Raw genomic sequence first — 20,927 nt, forward strand, 5'->3', positions numbered from 1 at the left:
AAAAATATTATAGCTACCCATAGATGTATTGAATGACCCAATTTATTACTTAAGAACGAACAACTCTGTCCACAATATAAAAACTTTATCCACAGATGTCGCCTTTTACTTTGGCATCGTTTTCTTTAATGCACGTTTACGCCAATTTAAGGTTTGAATATTGAATACTGTGATGGTAGCGCCATCCATCGGTCAAACATTTAAAATTAGCAATTAATTACAAATGAAAAATTAATTTAAAAAAACATTTTTCAGTGGACCAAATTCTCGAATCTCCTTGAACATACACACAAAATTTCATCAAAATCGGTCCATCCGTTTAGGAGCAGTTCAAATGCAAACACACGGTCAGAAGGTTTATATATATAAAGATATTAATTTGTTACTACTTATTTGGGTCTCCTTTATCTGCACTATTGTCTCCAACCGTATTCCCGTATGTTTGTATTATGTATGCCGGATTCATCCCACAAATGTTCTGTTGGTTTAAGTTCCAGTCATTGAGGTGGCGAATGGAGTTGTTTCTGTACATTATAGTGTAAACGCTCCTTAACAATATGGGATGTGTGCTTCTGATCATTATCTTGTTGGAAATGTTAGGCTTCACCAAGACCTAACTCTCTTATAGAACCTTAGTAATTGTTTGTCGGAACGTCTAAATGAACGCTGTGGTCTATATTTCTTTCCACAAAGTCCATTTTCCCGACTCCATTCGCCAACATGCAGCCCTATGCATCGTCTGAACCACTTCCGGTTTTTTCGCTAAAAGCCTTTCATTCGTTTCGTGCAAAATGTTTTGTTTGCCATCACGCTGAATAAGTTTAACTTGTTTTCATCACTAAAAAATTGATTCGCGCAGAGTTCTCTTGATTCATCGGTGTACCTGTCTACGAAGTACACTCGGAGTGTTTTGTTTTTGATAATTTTACGTGCAAATAGGTTTTTTCCGAGTACGCAGGTATAAAAAGCGATTTTTCTCATTTTCCAAAGTATTTCCTATTTATACGCCTGTAATTTTAGGCTTTTTAAACTTTCTCTTCGGCAAATTGATAGATGGGCGATCAGATTCCGGTTTGCTTGCTGGTGATTGAGACTAGGAATGCAATATATTGTTTACACTATTGATTTTGATCGCCTAATAGTTTTACCAAATGAATTCAAACGTAACTTTTTTAAGTATTTGTTCTCGAATTTCGACGCTGCGACGTTTGCGACGGCAAAAATCCAAAATTCTCACGTAATCGTCACGTCAGAGAGAAGGGAGTAGCGTTTTTCACTGTTCAGTTACATTGCGCGCCCATAAGATAGGTCGTGCCAGCTGACTCGACCCACGATTCTGCGTTGTTCACTGACTAGTCTATTAGTTATGACGCATGCTATGATGCTGACGTTCGAGTAGACTATTGATAGACTATGATAGCGTTGGTCTGACAGTTATACCGATGATTTCTTGGCATGCAGAATGACTATTACCTTTAGAAGTTAGGTTGCGAGTTTTTTTAATTCAAAAAATACAAAATCGAATTTTAATGATGTTGAAATAAAAATTTTCATTTGAATATACTGAATACTTGTGCTCACTGCTTGGCAAAGTTACGTTTCAGAATATAAAGACATCGAAGTAACTTTGCATTTGTATAACGGTATGGAAAAGGTTTAGTTATCTGTGTCGAAGTAGCTAATGATCAAATTGAAAGGTGAATTTTTAACTTAGACTTTTGCAAGTGCTACGATTACTGGAAAATTCGTTGGCATAAGTGTATTGCAGCTGCAGGTTTACTTTGAAGGAGATGAAATGGACAAAATTCATCTTTCAATTTTATCACAGTAGTGTACTGTATTCCATGTCAAGAAGGTGTTTTAACGAGAGAAAAATGTATCTTTTTATGATTTCTTAATACATAAGTACTTATATAAAAGTAAGTTATATTTCGATAACACATTTTAGTAAGTTGATTATAATTATTTAGATATCTTAAAACGATAAGTGAAATGAAATTGGTAAAAATAGGCAAGAGAAATGTATTAAAACCATAAAAAAATATAAAAAAACTGTAAAATTCAACGTGTCAAGAAAGTGTTTTGACTTGTACTGTATTTCACTTCAACCAGCATTTTACCGTTTGAATTTAGTGAAAAAATAGTGCTACGGTCGGTTTTGTGTTCAAAAATTTAAGTGTCTGGCAAAAGAATCTCGTTTGATGTGGCTCAATTGGATATTATAATCACCAGATTCGTAAAAGTGTAGAACAGTTATCAATAATGTACGTGCAAACAAGGAAGGCAGGTTGGAAGCAAAGAATTCGAGTGGCCGGCCGCGTAAAATATCTGTCAGAGAAGAGCGAAAAATTATAAGAAAAATACGCAATGACCCGCGAATTTCGACCAGAGCCCTACTGATTTCCGGAATTAGTGTGGTGTCACTATTTCCCATGACACTGTAAAACAAATTCTTACACGGAATGAGTTTACATCACGAGTTGCAAGGCCAAAGGTACAAAAATATTTCGAAATTAACGGAATTTACATTTGACTTTTTCTAGAGGAAGAGTTAAGAATGCTTTGCATTATTTTAGGAAATATAAGATCAATAAAAATCTGCTCTTTGAAAACAGAAAATGAACCATTAACGACGATAGACAAATAGCAAATTAACAATAGAATTGCAGATACAAACTGAATGAATCAAAGTTGACCATCAAGCGAAGAGCAGCGTTTCCGGGAGACCACCAGCAAACGGATTAAAGTTTCTAGGATCTATTGGTTTGAAGTGATGAATCCAAGTTTAATGAGGGGACCACCACTACAAGAATTAAACCAACGATATCAAAAAAAGTGTGAGACATGGTGCATCATCAGTCCATGTTATGGGGATGCTGCACTTCATTCGGAGTAGGGCCAAATGGCTCGCAGTATTTACAGAAATATTTTAGCAGAACATTTCAACGAAAAACCTTGGATTTTTCAGCAGAGTATCGACCAAAAGCACAGGTTAAGGACTGGCTTGTAATGAATCACATTGCAACCCTTAACCCTTGAACTAAGCCTCTTAGAGAATCTATGGGGATTTATTTAAAGAGCAGTTGCGGCGAAAAACACTATTTACACGATGGCAAATTCTAAAAAACGAATAGAGCAAAATTACCCCGGACCAAAAACACTGCTTAAAAGGAAAAAAGCTTGCAAACGCAGTCCCCAATAAAATACTGAAGTAAATAAGACAAGTTTTTTAAACAAAGCATCTAATTCTTTTATCTGACATATTTTTGTTGGAGTTGGCTTAATCACACAAATCACAATCTGCGCCAACTACCGTGGGATTACCCTCCTCAACATCGCATATAAGGTTCTGTCGAGCGTATTGTATGAAAGATTAAAGCCCACCGTCAACAAACTGATTGGACCTTATCAGTGTGGCTTTAGACCTGGTAAATCAACAACCGACCAGCTATTCACCATGCGCCAAATATTAAAAAAGACCCGTGAAAGTAGAATCGACACACACCACCTCTTCGTCGATTTCAAAGCTGCCTTCGACAGCACGAAAAGGAGCTGCCTTTATGCCGCGATGTCTGAATTTGGTATCCCCGCAAAACTAATACGGCTGTGTAAACTCACGTTGAGCAGCACCAAAAGCTCCGTCAGGATCGGGAAGGACCTCTCCGAGCCGTTCGATACCAAACGAGGTTCTGACAAGGGGACTCCCTATCGTGCGACTTCTTCAATCTGCTGCTGGAGAAAATTATTCGAGCTGCAGAACTTAATCGAGCAGATACAATCTTTTATAAGAGTGTACAGCTGCTGGCGTATGCCGATGACGTTGATGACGAAATATCCCCTGTCATCAAACAAACAGTCGTCGCACTCGCGACTTGGCTCTCACGTCACTGTTGACAGTCATAACTTTGAAGTTGTATATAATTTCGTCTATTTAGGAACCAGCATTAACACCACCAACAATGTCAGCCTAGAAATCTAACGCAGGATAACTCTTACCAACAGGTGCTACTTTGGACTGAGTGGGCAATTGAGAAGCAAAGTCTTCTCTCGACAAACAAAAACCAAACTCTATAAGTCGCTCATAATTCCCGTCCTGCTATATGGTGCAGAGACTTGGACGATGACAACAACGGATGAGTCGACGTTGCGAGTTTTCGAGAGAAAAGTTCTGCGAAAGATTTATAGTCCTTTGCGCGTTGGCCACGGCGAATATCGCATTCGATGGAACGATGAGCTGTACGAGATATACGACGACATTGACATAGTTCAGCGAATTAAAAGACAGCGGCTACGCTCATGTTGTCCGGATGGATGAAAACACTCCAGCTCTGAAAGTATTCGACGCAGTACCCGCCGCGGGAAGCAGAGGAAGAAGAAGACCTCCATTCCGTTAAAGGACCAAGTGGAGAAGGACCTGGCTTCGCTTGGAATATCCAATTGGCGCCACGTAGCGAAAAGAAAAAACGACTGGCGCGCTGTTGTTGACTCGGCTATAATCGCGTAAGCGGTGTTAACGCCAGTAAAGAAGAAGAAGGTATTTGTTACTTCTGTGTTTACCATTGATATTTCAAGATCTCTATGTATATTCTCGTTGCACTTGTTTGGTCCCGTGGCATTGAGTACTAGTTGCGCAGGCACCTTGGCTTTATTGTGTACAATGGATTTATCGTTTAAGCATCGGTTTGAGTTTTTATCCAATAACTAATTTACGCTTTAAGTGTTAGGTGCTGTAGTTTTGCAGAAATGTGTCAGTTCCAGGTAAACCACTATGTTGAGGTTAGTACGTCTGCACTTGTTAGAATTAAGGCGATAAATAAGACAAGTTTGTTCGTAAAGTAATAGGACTGATTTTCTTCCGCCGAGATCGTACATCGGAGAGTGCGCGCACCGACTGGATTGGGTAGAGGGCTAGCCTAGCTAATGAGCGAGCGGCTGGTCAGTTGTCTCCAAGCACCTGGAGAGTCAGGACAAACATTTTCGCGCGACGTGTTTCTGTGAGTGGTGTAAGCCGAAAATGCGGTGTTTGTTAGAGCAGAGGTACGCGATTAATTTCTGTGTGAAACTCGTCAAATCTGCCACAGACACGTTTGATTTGATCAAGCAGGCTTACCCAGGTGATGCTTTAGAGAGGCAAAGAGGCAATCTTCCCAGTGGCACACGCCGGAGTTTCCTTGCCCAAAAAAAGGAAGAATGAGCAAATTCAAAGTGAAAACGATGTTTTTTTTGTCTTCAAAGTCTTTGTCCACCATAAATATATTCCTCCTGCACAAACAATCAACGTCAAGTTTTACGTGGAAGTCCTCACGAGACTCAAAATAATGGTCAATCGAGTCCGACAAGACATCGCAGCTGATGGAAGTTCTACCACAACAACGCCCCGGCTCACACCGCCTTTATTGTGACAATCTAACCAAGGCCGGCATTCCAACGCTTCCGCAGCCGCCCTACAGCCCAGATGTGGTCGGACTTTTTTTTGTTTGTTTGCCTGAAAAAGTCGATGAAAGACAAACATTTTTAGACCACAAGCAGCATGCACCTTGGCTCTCAAGGCTATTCCGGAGAATGCCTTCAGTGGCGCCTTCAATGCTTGGAAATCGCGGGGCAGCGTTGTATCGACGCAAAAGACGCCTGTTTTGAAAGTTTTGAAATAATTGTATCGATTGGTTTCGATTACTTTCCGGGCAAACCCTGTATAGTATTGGTCCTAATCATGACATATTTTATGAAATACTTGAGCCACCCACATTAAGAAATATCGCTTTTTAGATCTATTAGCATTTTGTGTGTTACGTGGACGAAACCAAACGACTTCTCTTTATTCAACGTTTAACTTTTGAACTTAATTAAATTTATGACAATGAAGATTTATCAATGACCGGTGTTTGTCGATTATATGGTTAATTCAATCGAAGTTGTAAATATCTCCAAAACGAATTTGGTGAAAATCATGCAAAATCAGCTGTTGTTCCAGAAACTGTTGATGCTCTGCGCAAACTAATATTGCAAGTTCGTCATGTGACCCATCGTGAGATTGATTGCCCGTTTTTTAAACATGCCCTGTCGCAAGCATACCACTAGAACAACTCATAATAGTAAATTCTGAGTGATACACAACTATTTGCTTTACCACGCCAATGCAAGCTCTTACACATCGAATGAAACATCTGCATTTTCGAGTAATCAAAACAATTATTTTATCATGTTTAGTCGCAAATTCAGGGCATTTTGCACCAGTTTGATGAGTTGTTTCTCTTAATGGTTTCACTAAGTTTTAAAAGTTCAAGACACAGTACGCTTTTTTGATATCACCAAATACAGAGCATTACCTTCACGACAAGGAAAGTCGACATTGCCGTTGATTTGGCTAACTGGTAATGTTTCATATATGATCTTGTGGGCTGTCGTAATGGCACCAATCCAATGCAAAAACAACTTTTTTTGTAGTCAAGTAGTAATTCTGACACGGAAAGTCAATCAGTTTCTGTGTCATAGAAGAAAGTACACTTACACTTTAAACTTACATAAAATAAAACAGGTAAGGTAATAAAAAAATAGTACAGGTAAGGTATAGAAGAAGCACGGAGATAGTGGATTTGATAAAATATCTTTCATATCAGAGAACAGTCTTCCCGATGGACCGAAATCATTATATTAACACGTTGAGGACGGCGCAGGTTTTACTAGTACGTTCCATCTGGCGGCTCGTAGCACAATAAATAGCTAAGCCAAAACAAAATAATGAGCAACGCGAGATCATGGCAGATTAAAAGCATTGAAAGAAGCAAGCTAAGTTGTTCTCGTTGCAAATACAGTAAATAATGCTCACAATATAGCAACAAAATTACCATCTGAGCTTTCAAGGAGCTGTGCTTTGAAAATTAACAGCAAAAAAAGCACAGAATGCTAGATAACAAATCTATTGTAGCGTTAGAGCAGGTTGCAAGCGATATTCTTTCTTTGTTCTTGCATAACTGTTCGAACGTGAGTTACCATCGACCCAGCCTCTCCTCCCGCCAAGCCACCACGGCAACCAGACGACTGCTCACTAAACCGCGAAGAGTGAAGATTCTACTTCGACTTCTAATGCACATCCAGCAAAATACTGCCACTACTCTAAATATTTTGTACGAAGTAGTGGCGCCATGCCATGCAAAAGGCTCTGTTTTCAGCACACGACCGGCTGCGTCGACTGATAGGTTAACCGTTATTTCTAAGAATACTTGTTACTCAAAATATTCTGTACTCTAAATAGTGGCTTCGTGCCATGCAAAAGAATAAAACATACTTCACTTTCCTTTGAGTGTTCAAGCAGACTACAATTACCGCAGCCCAGCTCCACCTATAACCATAACTCGTGCAATCCGCTTGTTATAGTTATTTTCTATTCTTTTGATTTTATTGGTAAGTAGATTTGAAACACCTAGCCTGTATAATTTTTCGGTAACTAGAATTTTTACCCCAAGAAAATGGATTCTTCATCAAGTGAATCCTTAGTTGTGTTTCGCAGAAAAGGATCAAGGCTGAGGGTACTTTCATCTTCTTCAGAAGATATTACGACGCAAGATTTTGTAGAAACTGATTCGGAAAATAATGATGATGACACAGAATGGCAGGAAGTAACAGGAAGAAGCAACAGCTTAAATCAGTTTACGAAGGAAGAAGAGTTTTTGGCAGAAAATATTGATTGTGATAATCCATTTTCAATTTATCAGATATTTCTGTCACAGGACGTGATGACGTTGTATCTTTTGAAAACTCTAAAGGAGTTCTAAAATGGACAGACAAAAGGCTAGTTTGCATGCTAACGACATGCAATGGTCACACTTGTTCCATTATTGAAGGAATAAATGGTAGGCGCAACTCCGATGCAATTTTTGACTACAATAACGCAAAAAATGGAGTTGATATTTCCGATCAATTGGCATCATATTACAATTCGTTGCGCAAAACCGTAAATGGTATAACCGGTGGGTCACGCCGCCAGATGAAACATAAGTGCATGACCCACCGGTGGGTCACGCCGTCCTGAACGTGTTAAGAATATGGGCCCAGCCAAAGGTCGAACCTATTTTGTTTATATTCAGTGCTAAATCATGTTAGTTTCAATAGTATGTCTACTACATTTCTTTAAATTATTGAATCTTATTAAACGGTGTTAAGTCTATGGACAGTCATTAAATTGGATATAATGAGGCTTGAAGAATGTCAGGGCTACCTTCGTCATTAAACTTAACTGAGATCGAGAACATATTTCCACGTAATTTTATTAAGATGACACATAATTAATTTACCGATATATTCAGTATAATGTTATGATAAGTAATGAAAATCATTATTTTTATTATATCAGTAAAGATATGAAGTAATTAATCGTAGATCTATTTCTCCAAAGGTATGTATATCCAAGATTATACTATACATTAACATAATTTGTTTAAGATATCTGGCATATGTATCTATATATACGGTAAAAAGCCAAGGTACAGGTAAGTTAGAAATTATTGATGGGTACATATATGGGGCTAGAAAAAATTTGTATACACCCGTTTTCACAGAAGTGAAGAAATAAAACATCTTTAGAGGAGACTCCCCACCAAATCATTACACCAGCAGAATGGAGACCACGTTGAACGCTTGGAATAACCTTTTTTGCGTCTTTGGAAGTCTTTACGTACATTTTGTCCTTCAGAGGTATGATGTAGATGTGGAAATCATCTCGAACAAGTCTTGACGTTGGTTTTCTCGATATATCCATTTAGCCTGTAAGGGCTAGGCACTCTTTTGATGAAATTCGATATTTTCGAATACGAATTTCTAAAAGTTCAAGATATTTTAAATAGGATTAATGTCTAGGTAATTGCGGGGCATATGAAGTTATTTTCAACTGTATACCTTTCACGTACAAAATACGATATAGCATATTGGGTCGTTATTCTGTTGAAAATTTATTTTGCTGTTATTAAGAGCCAATTTAAGCACTATTCCACAAAAATTATTCGCGAAAATGCTTGGTTAGTTGTCTCTCCGTCCATTAGTCCGTGGGCGTGACATCGCCCTCTAATAAGTTTAATGTACATATCTCTCAAACCACTTACGGTACAACAGCTAAATTCGCATATCGCAAATATTATGAGAATTCCTACCGACGATGTAGAAATGGATGAAATCGGGTTAATCCTGTCCACCCCCCATATAACGGTACTGTTAAAAACAACTAAAAGTGCGATAAATCAATAACTAAATACGCCAGACATTAAATTTTTTTCGAGATGATATGAGACGGCTTTATGGGAGTCGTTGTGAAAATTCGACAATGGGCGTGACACCGCCCACTTTTAGGTGAAAACACATATCTCGATATCCGACCGGTTTCTACCAAATTCGGTATGTGACATTTTACTTATATTCAGTGTGAAAATAAGTGAAATCGAACTATACAACCACGTCTATTTCCCATTTAATACAATTTTAAAATCCATTTTATTCTTTCACTTTCTTGTGAACAAATCAAGAAGAAATTAATGAAACGGGCTGAAACGAAAAATGCCTTTGAAGTATGCCACCATATGACCATTTATTTGTGATCTAAATAACCGGAACGAAATTTTGCAAACCAATTTTGGCATTGGCATTTGGCCAACACATTTATCGTACACATCCCACAACATTCGCCTTGCTTGAATTGCATTTTTATCCTTTTGATAGTTAAACAGAAGATATGCCGAAAATGCTGTTTTCGATTGCCCTTTTTCGATAGGGCAGCAAACAAGAACTATTCCAAAATATTTAAGAAAATTTTTCACATGCAATTCCTACTATATCAGCTGTTTAAAAACATAATGGTAAAGCGGTAAAGTGTGAAATTGGCTGCAAAAAATCAATAAGGTCAGCCGTTGTCAGCAAACGAAATTACTTAGTGAACCAACCAATACATGTAAATATAATTATGTTATCACTTAACTCAGATCGTTTGAAGCACTTTGAGAAAAGCATTAACCAGAAGAAAGTGGAGTAATGTGAAAACTTCAAAAAGAAGACTTCGAATATAAATCGTATATCTACTGACAAAAATAGCTAAGTGAATTCGGACTCGAAATTTCGCACATACTTCGATTGAACAATTTTGTGAAAAATTCTGAAATATGTAAAAAATACTATGCATATTTTTACAGATTGTCTATATATAAACTCTTGTTTTCTAATGATAAACACAGTGCGTATGAGTATTTTGTTTTATTTTTCGTCTGGTGTTTTTTTTTTAGATACGATTTCTTACGCTTGTTTGTGTAAATCGAAAAGTAAAACAAAATACTCATACGCACTGTGTTTATCATTAGAAACCCAGACACACATATTTCGATTAAACAATTATATGATTAAACAATTTTGCGAAAAATTGTGAAATATGTAAAAATACTATGTTTATTTTTACAGATTGTCTATATATAAACTCTTGTTTTTTAATGATAAACACAGTGCGTTTAGTATTTTGTTTTACTTTTCGTCTGGTGTTTTTATACTCTCGCAACAAAGTTGCTAAGGAGAGTATTATAGTTTTGTTCACATAACGCTTGTTTGTAAGTCCTAAAACTAAAAGAGTAGGGTTATATATACCAAAGTGATCAGGGTGACGAGTAGAGTTGAAATCCGGATGTCTGTCCGTCCGTCCGTGCAAGCTGTAACTTGAGTAAAAATTGAGATATCGTGATGAAACTTGGTACACGTATTTCTTGGCTCCATAAGAAGGTTAAGATGGGCAAAATCGGCCCTCTGCCACGCCCACAAAATGGCGAAAACCGAAAACCTATAAAGTGTCATAACTAAGCCATAAATAAAGATATTAAAGTGAAATTTGGCACAAAGGATCGCATTAGGGAGGGGCATATTTGGACGTAATTTTTTGGGAAAAGTGGGCGTGGCCCGTCCCCCTATAACGTTTTTTGTACATATCTCGGAAACTACTATAGCTATGTCAACCTAACTCTATAGAGTCGTTTCCTTCAGGCATTTCCATATACAGTTCAAAAATGGAAGAAATCGGATAATAACCATGCCCACCTCCCATACAAAGGTTATGTTGAAAATCACTTAAAGTGCGTTAACCGACTAACAAAAAACGTCAGAAACACTAAATTTTACGGAAGAAATGGCACAAGGAAGCTGCAGTCAGGCTTTTTTTTTAAATTGAAAATGGGCGTGGCGTCGCCCACGTATGGATCAAAAACCATATTTCAGGAACTACTAATCTAATAATTTCTAATTTTACAGCAAAATAAAAAAATATGTAAATGACGGATAATGAAATCGCGATTATCACTTTATCATGCGAGAGTATAAAATGTTCGGTGACACCCGAACTTAGCCCTTCCTTACTTGTTTTAGATACGATTTTTTACGCTTGCTTGTGTACCGTGAATATTAACATCTGTAAATCGAAAAGTAAAACAAAATACTCATACGCACTATGTTTATCATTAGAAACCCAGACGGTTTATTTTAGCTGCGTCCATTCAAACATTTAAATTTACATAATATCAAATAATATTGCCGCGCTAGACATATAGAAGTAGATGTATGTAAGTATATTTTTTTATACGTGCTTTCTTTATTTGTTGTTTTTAATATGTAAGTATACTAGACGGCCCGTCCATGCTTTACTGTGGCTGACACTTGGATAATACTACTACTACTACTCTTTGTGATTTCTATTAGATTATAAGTATTAGTTAATGAGATTTTTGTGGAGCAACTTGAGTTAGTTTACAAAAAAATTGATCAAATGCTTTTTCGTGTGTTAATAAAGCATTGCTTTTTGGGGGGAAAATACTGTTGAATTTGGGCTTTGCACCAAGGAAATCAACGATTGAAAAGAGTTTTGCTAAGTTGGAAAAAAGCGATATGAGCACCGAGACAATGCGCCCCAAAGACCCGAAAGTTATGTGCAAAGTGGGTGCCTCGCAAGTTCATAATCTAACAAAAACAACAAATTACGGATTCTGAGAAGTGTTTGACTGCTCTTTAATCGTAGTAAAACTGAATTTTTGTGTCGGTGTGTGATAGTAGAAACATGGCATAATGAACCGGTTCCCAAGCGTGAAAAGACGAAAAGATCGGCTGCCTACTCTCGAACGTTCCAGAGCGCCCGAGAACCCTTTGCTAATTATCGAATAACTCGGAAAAGTATTTGTCGAATTTACTTCAAATAATGAGAGAGAATTTCTAAGCTACATATTATATTACCCTTATACTTTGAGCAAATAAAAAAACAGAATTTTTGAAAATTCTGACTGTTTCTAATGCTTCGCTTTCGGTTTTCTCTTCTATTAATTTAATTAGAGGACCTGTCCATGCTTTACTGTGGTTAGAAGGTACGACTAATTCCACCTATATGATTTATAATCAGCTATCATTTCACACTGGAGTCCAATTGACAGCCAGCCTAGTGAACTGCACATTAGGAGCCTGTCCTCAAGCATGGAAAGAAGAAAAAGTCGGTTGACAAGGTTATTGTATTAGTCTTTTGGGATGCACGTGGTATAATATTCATCGACCGATTATTGAGCCAGTTACGATCCATTGCAGTGCGTGTTTGGCTGCAGTTCTATTCTACCACTCCCAATATTTGGCAATTGTATTATTTTTGAGGAAGGATCAGTTTCTGATTGTACGCATATATTTCTTCGTATCTGTTTAATATTGCACTGCTATGTTTCTCTGTATATCTTAAATTATAATAGAAATTTGTATCAACATTGCAGTTATGCCGCTATGCTTTTATGTCAGATGTCGCGTTTAGTTACGAGTGCATTTGCGTCCTTCGCCTTAGCAAAGTAGCCGCAATGGCTTGACGACGAAAATGTCAATGCCATTTTTTGTTGTGATATTAAAAATATCTGACGGGTTCGTCCCAAAAACCGCCTTGTTTAGGAGCAACAATCGGGATAACCCATATACAAAGTATGCATGCATACGAAAATTAGTGTTCACCGGCATTAGCTCTGTGTTGTTATTTATTTTACCTATTTTTTTGTTTTTTCGAAGTAATAAAATTTTTAAATGATTCTTACATGAATTTTGTACACATGCTTAATGAAATAAAATGTATCCTATGTCCGTCCCCTGGTTCTAAGCTACCTTCACACTAATTTTCAGCCAAATTGGTTCAGCTGTTCTTGAGTTACAAATAGTGTAACTAACTCGGCTTATATAAAAAATACTTATACATACAGTTGTCCACAAAAAATTAGGAGTGGCCACATGAGAAAAACGAATTGTTATTTTTCATTAACAAAAATGTTTGTTTTTTCAAAATTTTTGCACAATGTAATTTGTTAAAGATCTATTAATATTTCCAGATTTCATTTATTTCAATTAAGTATAAGCAAAATTTTATATCGCAGCTTATATCAAGTAAACTAAAAAACTAGTTCCACAAAAAAATAGGAGTATTTTATGAAATACGTGACCGTTCTATATTTTTAATATAAAATGCTTCCAAAGTTTCACAAAATATTAAAATAATTAATTTTCCGTTGAATAACCTCGATTTTTTTAACACAGCATCACATCTCCGAGGCATGGAGTCCATGATATCCTGGCAACGCTTTATTGGTATTCCTTTGGAAGTCTCTTCCACTACTTGCCATAAATCTCTCGAATTGATTGGTTTCTCTTCAGCTATTTTCTTCTTGATATATGTCCACAGGTTTTCAATGGGGTTGAGGTCAGGAGACTAAGCAGATCACCACATAACCTCAACTCCGTTGGCCCTAAACCATTTTTTTGCGCACTTGCTATTTAGAGTCATTATCCCGTTGATATACCCATATCAATGGCATATACCATGAGGCATGTGTTAACTTTACCTCATATAATATTTTGACATATACCCTTTGGTCATTGATGGCTTCAATTAAGTGAATTGGACCAACACCACAATGGGAAAAACGACCACGTACCATGATTTGGCATCGTTATGTATAACGGTTTTTGTGGTAAACCGGGGATTATATTCTGAGTTAGGGGGACGTCGGACAAAGTTCCTAGAGCCTGTACTACCAAATAACTCAACTTTGGATCCGTCTGACCACAATATGTTTCGCCATTTAGACGCGGGTCAGGAGCCATGCTCTTTTGCAAATTATATGCGGGCTTCCTTGTGTTTCTTTTTTAATGGGGGTCTTTTTCGTGGACTTCTGGCAAATAATTTGTTCTGCTCCAAACGCCTACGAACAGTTTCAGTATTAACTGACAAATTTAGTTCGTCATGGATGCTCCTGGCTGAAGCAAAATGATTAATTTTGCAGTAGCGTACTATATTGCGATCGTCTGAAGTGCATGTTTTGCGCTTTTGTCTACGAGTTTCATTTTTGTTTCTATAATTAAAGGCATTTTCTATCATTTGAGGAGAGCATTTTACGATTTTTTGGATCTCTTTATAAGTTTTTCCTAGTTTTCTCAATTTTTTTTTATCGTTCTCCGCTTTTCCTCTGTATAATGATTTCCTTTACCCACGGGAGAAAAACACAATGATTAAATAAAATAATAACTAATTAAAATTGCTGCTAGATTATGGAACTATATCTACTTTTCTAGTTTTGTGAAAATTTTTTATGTTAAGGACTATTTTGAAAACGAAATATCTAACACTCCTATTTTTTTGTGGAAAGCAATAATAAGTGTCTCCGAGAACTAGCAAAGCAGAACTAGAATAGCAATCGTCACAATAAAAATTTGTTTTGTATTTTAATGCTAGTATCCCGTTATTGTTTCGTGTCATTTACATGTGATTTAAAAATGTTATGCAACCAAACACATTTTTCAGATTGGCACTCCTATTATTTTGTGGGCAACTGTACATATGTATGTATATAGATTAATGGAAAGTTAGGTAACATTGCATAATTTTGGTTGCTTGATATTGTCAAACATATTGTCACCTAAAATGCCAAATAACGTATGATCAAAAAATTCGAAATTGACTGTTTCATTGATTTCGACCCACTACTTCAAATTACATAGGTATACATAAGTACATACCTACAACATTTTAAGTTTCTGCTATCGGGTATAACCCAGTTTTTACCAATATCTAAAATTTTGTTTAACTCTTGTTCCATTTTATGACGTGTTTCGTTCTTTCCCCTGTAAATTTCCGAAAATATTGCTACGTTATTTTACATTTTAGGTGACGATGTATACTTCTAATTTATGTGAGATGTTGCAGACGTTGTCAAAAAGTTTAGAAGAAAGCTGCCGCTACGGTTAAAAATCTGAGTCGGTTACGGTTACGTGGGCAGATGATATTTTCTGGTGAATAGTGTACTCGTAACTGGCATTAAAGATTTGAAAAGTTGTAACTATACAAAATGCTATTAATTTGAGGAACCATATTCAGGGGTGTTGTGGAATCCAAGAAAGAATTGCTTAGCTATCAGAATCGCAAACCAATTCTGATTTTCAATGGTGTCACAGAATCTGTTTGGATTTTCGTCTTTCCGAACATACGCAAAACTAATATTCGAATCGGCTGTTTACTAATGTGACAAATGATTAAAGACGCATTTGGGTGTTGAATTACGTTTATTACATTTTGCAAAACTAATATCTTTTTTTCGGATTTTTTTTTTTCAAAAACTCAATAATTAAGACATTTCGGGTTTTATACTTATCTTTCCCCCTATAGGAATAAAGATATATTAATTTGTAATAATAAAATAACTGGATTTCTTAACTTACATTTCAAATTGAGCGACTATCTTCTTGCTTTCTTTCTGATAGCCAAACCAATAAAATTGGTTTCCGTGACTCCCAAAACCGATACAAATTCTGTTTCGAATATCAAACCAATAATATCTGAATTCATGACACTACTTTGTTTGATCAGTTTCAATTCTCATTCCGACAACTATTCCATGACACCCCCAATTATGATTTCAGTAGTTACCTGGTGTTAACATTTCCTGAAAACACGTATAATGAAATGTGAGATATTATGTTCAGCTACTAAGAATAAAAATATTTGAAATACGAATTTTTCCAACATTAAAATTCATCTACATTTTAACTTTATATTCAGATTTGAAATTATTGGAATTTGAACGTTAGATTAAAGAAACTCTTTTATTTAATAAAATATTTTTTTTTATTTCGAAGACTAACAAACACGTTTTATTTTTTTCTTAGATTTTTTTGACAAATGGCCACAATAGATGGACGACCGACGCAATATGGGATATCTCTTAAACAGTTACGGGAGCTTATGGAGCATCGTGGCAGGGAAGGCGTAGTAAAACTTAGCGAAGTAGGCGGTATCAATAAATTGTGTGACAAATTATATACATCCACAAACGATGGTGAGTTTACCTTAATCCTTTTTACTTTGTATGAAATGCGTAACATCTTGCATATAATTTTTACCAAGGCTTGAGAGGATCAAGGTCTGATATTGAACATAGGCGCGAAACGTTTGGTTCAAATGTTATCCCACCGAAACCACCAAAAACTTTTTTAACATTAGTTTGGGAAGCGCTACAGGACGTGACACTTATTATTTTAGAAGTAGCTGCTTTAGTTTCACTTGGATTATCCTTTTACAAACCCGCCGATGAGGATGCACGTGAGTCTTTAGAATATACATATAATATTAACATTTTTATTAATTTTACTTTAGAAGATTTTCACACTTGAATTCATAGTATTCTTTGTTAAATTCACCAACAATTATATGTGCTTTATATTAGGATTACAAGCGTTGTCCGAATTTGTAATTGTTTTCATGTTTTAGCCGTACTACAAGAAGAGGAGGATCATCACGGTTGGATTGAAGGTCTAGCAATATTGATATCGGTCATTGTTGTAGTATTTGTGACAGCGTTCAATGATTATTCGAAAGAGCGTCAATTTCGGGGACTGCAAAATCGTATTGAAGGTGAGCATAAATTTTCGGTAATCCGCGGAGGAGAGGTGTGCCAAATATCTGTTGGTGATATCGTTGTCGGCGATATTGCGCAGATAAAGTACGGCGACTTGTTGCCAGCCGACGGTATACTTATACAAAGTAACGATTTAAAGGTAAGATTTTGATTAAATTGCTGTTCATATTTTTAACACATATACAGTGGTGGTCATATACTTAGCACACATCACTCTACCTAAATGCAAACGATGTTTTCTTCGTAATGTTACAAAATTCAAAGGCGTCACTTTGTCTAGACATGATCAAGGTGCCAAGCTAAGATATCCCAAAGTTTCGTCGCTTTGTTTTTGCTACTGTCGTAAATAGAAGGATTATTTAACTATCAGCAGCTTTTGTGAGTGGACACATATTTAGCACACTTCTTAGACTGTCGAAGTTTTTTAAAGTTTTAAGAAAAATTTTTTTTCGAATACAAAAAATTTTGTTGGTGAGAGATTATTTAATATAAAAACTGCGGTTTTGAATTAAATTTAAATTTAAATTTACTGATTAGATATGGCTAGAGGTTTGTGTTGCTCGGAAGAAAAGCGGGCTATAATTGTGAAGTTAAGAAGTGAAGGACAGTAGGTAACCCAGATTGCAAAAATGCTTGGGTGTTCAAGGAAGCTCATTTATAACGCAATTAAACATTTTGACATTTTTTGGGACAGTTAAATCCGCAGTGCGAGCTCCTAGGCCTCGCAAAACCACCTCCAAAGAAGACAATCTAATTCGTTGGATTTCAAAAAACGACCCATTCAAGAGCTCTAAACAAATGAAAACCGAAGATTATGCAGTATACGGAATAGAGGTTTCATCTAAAACGATCAGACGTCGTTTGAATGAAGGCGGACTGCGTGGATGCATTTCACAGAAGAAACCGTTCGTTTCTAAGAAGAACTTGGAGGCGCACCTTTCATTCGCACGAGCCCACATCAACAAACCGCTTTCTTTTTGGAAGAACTTTCTCTGGAGTGATGAATCTAAGTTTTGTAGATTTAGATCTGACGGTAAACGTTACGTCTGGCGCCCCAGTAACCAGCAGCACAATTCTGGGTATACACAAAAAACAGTGAAACATGGAGGAGGAAATATTATGGTGTCGGCGGCCTTTTCTTGGCACGGTGTTGGACCTATCGTTAGGATAACGTCAAAAATGGATCAATTTGTTTACAATAACATATTAACAGAACACATGATTCCATTTGTCGACGACCATATGCCTCTAAGATGACACTACATGCATGATAATGACCCCAAACATACTTCGCGTTTGGTGAAAAATTTCTTGGAGGAGCAATGCGTTCCCATTCTGCAGTGGCCAGCTCAGTCACCTGATCTCAATCCAATCGAGAATTTTTGGAGTGAAGTTGGGAGAAGGATTGAGGGCAAAAAACCCAAAAATTTAGAAGAATTGTAGCAGAACATCAAAAGTGCATGGTTGAACATACCTGTGGAACAAGGTAGACGTTTGGTGGAGAGTTTGCCTAAAAGATGTTCTGAAGTGATCAAAAATAAAGGTTTTCCAACGAAATATTGAAGTAAAATTTGGTTCGGAACGGATTGCCAAAGTTTTTGTAGGTAAACCTGAAATGTGCTAAGTATGTGTCCAACGTAGTAATCATTTATTCTTACTTTTTTTTTGTAGGTTTTGATTACATCGTCCTTTATGTTATTATTTAAGTTAATCTATCTGTGAAATATGAATATATGTGAAAATATTTCAGTTTTTGGTAAAGACATGAATTTTATGGAACATTTTTCCTTAAAAGTACGAGTGTGCTAAGTATATGACCACCACTGTACATATATCAATATTTTGTCTCGCTAAATATTTTAGGTCGATGAATCTTCTTTAACGGGTGAATCAGATCACGTTAAGAAAGGTGTAGACGTAGATCCCATGGTTCTTTCGGGTACACACGTTATGGAAGGTAGCGGGAAAATGGTGGTAACTGCTGTGGGTGTAAATTCTCAAGCAGGTATAATATTCACGCTATTGGGTGCTGCCGTTGATGAACAAGAAGCTGAGCTGAAAAAGCGGAAAAAAGGTCAGTATTTTTGAAAAAATTAAAAATTATATTCTATACTGCATAAAAATTCCGATTATATATGTAGTTTTCTTCCTGTCCCATTGACTTTGTAATTGTACTATATATTTTACATTTTTATATCCACTTTGCAGAAGACATGTATATGTATTTTGAGGTGACTATTACACATTTCATGTGCCTTTCGAAAATCGAGACATTTCTGTTCTTATAATATATTTTTATACAAATTACAGGTTTCATGATACTCTTGATCTGATCTCTTCAGATCTGTAACATTTTAATATCTAGAATTAGTAAAGCTTTCAAAATACGTGATATGCTTATACAGTATGTATAAGAATATGTAAGGATTTTTGCAGTTATTTATAAAGCACACATTTAGCATATAAAGTATTGAATATGTCTTATGTATTTACCCGAAGTATGAGGCGTTTTTAAAACAACTAACAAAAACAAACATTCTGGTAATATTTAGAAATGGCGTCTTACTAAAATTTCCCAAATTGTTACTTAAAATATTTTACGAGTATCGGTTTTTTTTTTGAATAGATGAATGTGTTGATAATATTAGGTTGCCAAAAAAGTCTTGCGGTATTTTTATTGAATCAATTCGTGTGGCACCCATACATGGAGCTTTTTAGTGACTCCATGCTTTTTCAAATGGTTTATAACGGTTTGATGATTACTATGCCGGTCTCTTTCGACCAATTCAGCGATTTTATCGCAATTTTCGACGACAGGCATTCCGGAGCGTGGCGCATCTTCGACCACCTCTACACCAGAACGAAAACGTTGAAACCATCGTTGTGCGGTGGAAATGGAAACTGTATCGGGTCCATAAACTGCACAAATTTTATTGGCGGCTTGAGATGCATTTTTGCCTTTATTTGCGTATTTTCTCTTTATTTTGCTACATGTTTATGACGCTATAACTCACGAACGACTTGGAAGAAACGACAATCAATCAAACACGTGTTAGCGCGTGAAATGAGCTTTCCAAAAAGGTATAGCATGACCCGATGCGACAAATAAAACTAGAACTACGCGCTTTCAGCGCCAACTAGCGAAAATACCGCACAACCCAATATGACAATTTATGTTGCGATATTTGTATGACGGAGCAAAGTGATAGTGGTACTATATTTCCAAGTGTATGTTTACTTAAACGGTATAAATTTTTGATGAGATAATCCTTTCATTATAGTCCTCTCAGCTCTTCTCTTTTTACTACTTTAATGTTTTTTTTTGTATTTTTTTACATTTTCTGCTCATATTTGTTGCATGGTGTGATTTGAATGATTGCTCATTGATCTACTCATCTGCCACTACAATGAACCGATAAATAATAAAATAATGACAATTCTTAAACTCGAAATAATGTCAATAAATTGGGATGAATTAAAATATTTATGTGTACCATAAACTGGACAAACAATACGCCATGCAATGTGAAAATACTTTACTAAACTGCTTTTACTATCACCATATTGAACATGAAATTGGATGAAATTGCAAATTACCAAAATTGCTTAAAAATCGGATTGCCGTTTAATGTTCTATTAAGCAGAAGCTAAAAAGGCGAAAAAGCAAAGCAAGAGCTTAACAGGTGAACTATGATGACAATTATTCACACACTACTAAAACAGCAATTAATTTTTCTGTTATAAAACTCATTTGAACCTGTAACATGAAATACAACTATATGTAGGGTTATTTAGAGCAATTGCACTTATTGTTTAAAGTTCTTATGTAAACAAGTCTATATTTGTGTATATATACTTGGTTCAATTTGTTCTAACCAATATCATTACATATAACTTCAAAAAAATCTATGCACTTGCTTCTTCTATCATTGACGAACGCGAACTTGGTTACTTGAAAAGAAATAAAACATTGATGTTGTAAGGCTCCAAACA

The 20,927-nt window shown here is 36.2% G+C and overlaps 1 protein-coding gene across 24 annotated transcripts in view; it reads left to right on the forward strand.

Moving 5' to 3' along the window:
- The window catches only part of LOC105226621 (plasma membrane calcium-transporting ATPase 3), a 529,385-nt gene that overhangs the window by 63,850 nt on the left and 444,608 nt on the right, over positions 1–20,927 (forward strand). For 17 of the 24 annotated variants that reach the window (XR_007423222.1, XR_007423221.1, XM_049460155.1 and 14 more), the window contains exons 2-6: positions 16,186–16,355; positions 16,424–16,618; positions 16,787–17,073; positions 18,798–19,008; positions 20,579–20,617. Coding sequence is in view for 22 of the 24 variants with exons in the window: in XM_049460155.1 (XP_049316112.1) it covers positions 16,199–16,355; positions 16,424–16,618; positions 16,787–17,073; positions 18,798–19,008; positions 20,579–20,617 (889 nt within the window). In the remaining 2 variants the exon portion in view is untranslated. Of the gene's footprint in view, positions 1–9,914; positions 9,935–11,501; positions 11,577–16,185; positions 16,356–16,423; positions 16,619–16,786; positions 17,074–18,797; positions 19,009–20,578; positions 20,618–20,927 lie in introns of those variants that run through there. The other 7 variants (XM_049460161.1, XM_049460175.1, XM_049460160.1 and 4 more) reach the window with 3 other exon arrangements.

Source organism: Bactrocera dorsalis, chromosome 6, assembly GCF_023373825.1.
Source record: "Bactrocera dorsalis isolate Fly_Bdor chromosome 6, ASM2337382v1, whole genome shotgun sequence".
NCBI lineage: Eukaryota > Metazoa > Arthropoda > Insecta > Diptera > Tephritidae > Bactrocera > Bactrocera dorsalis.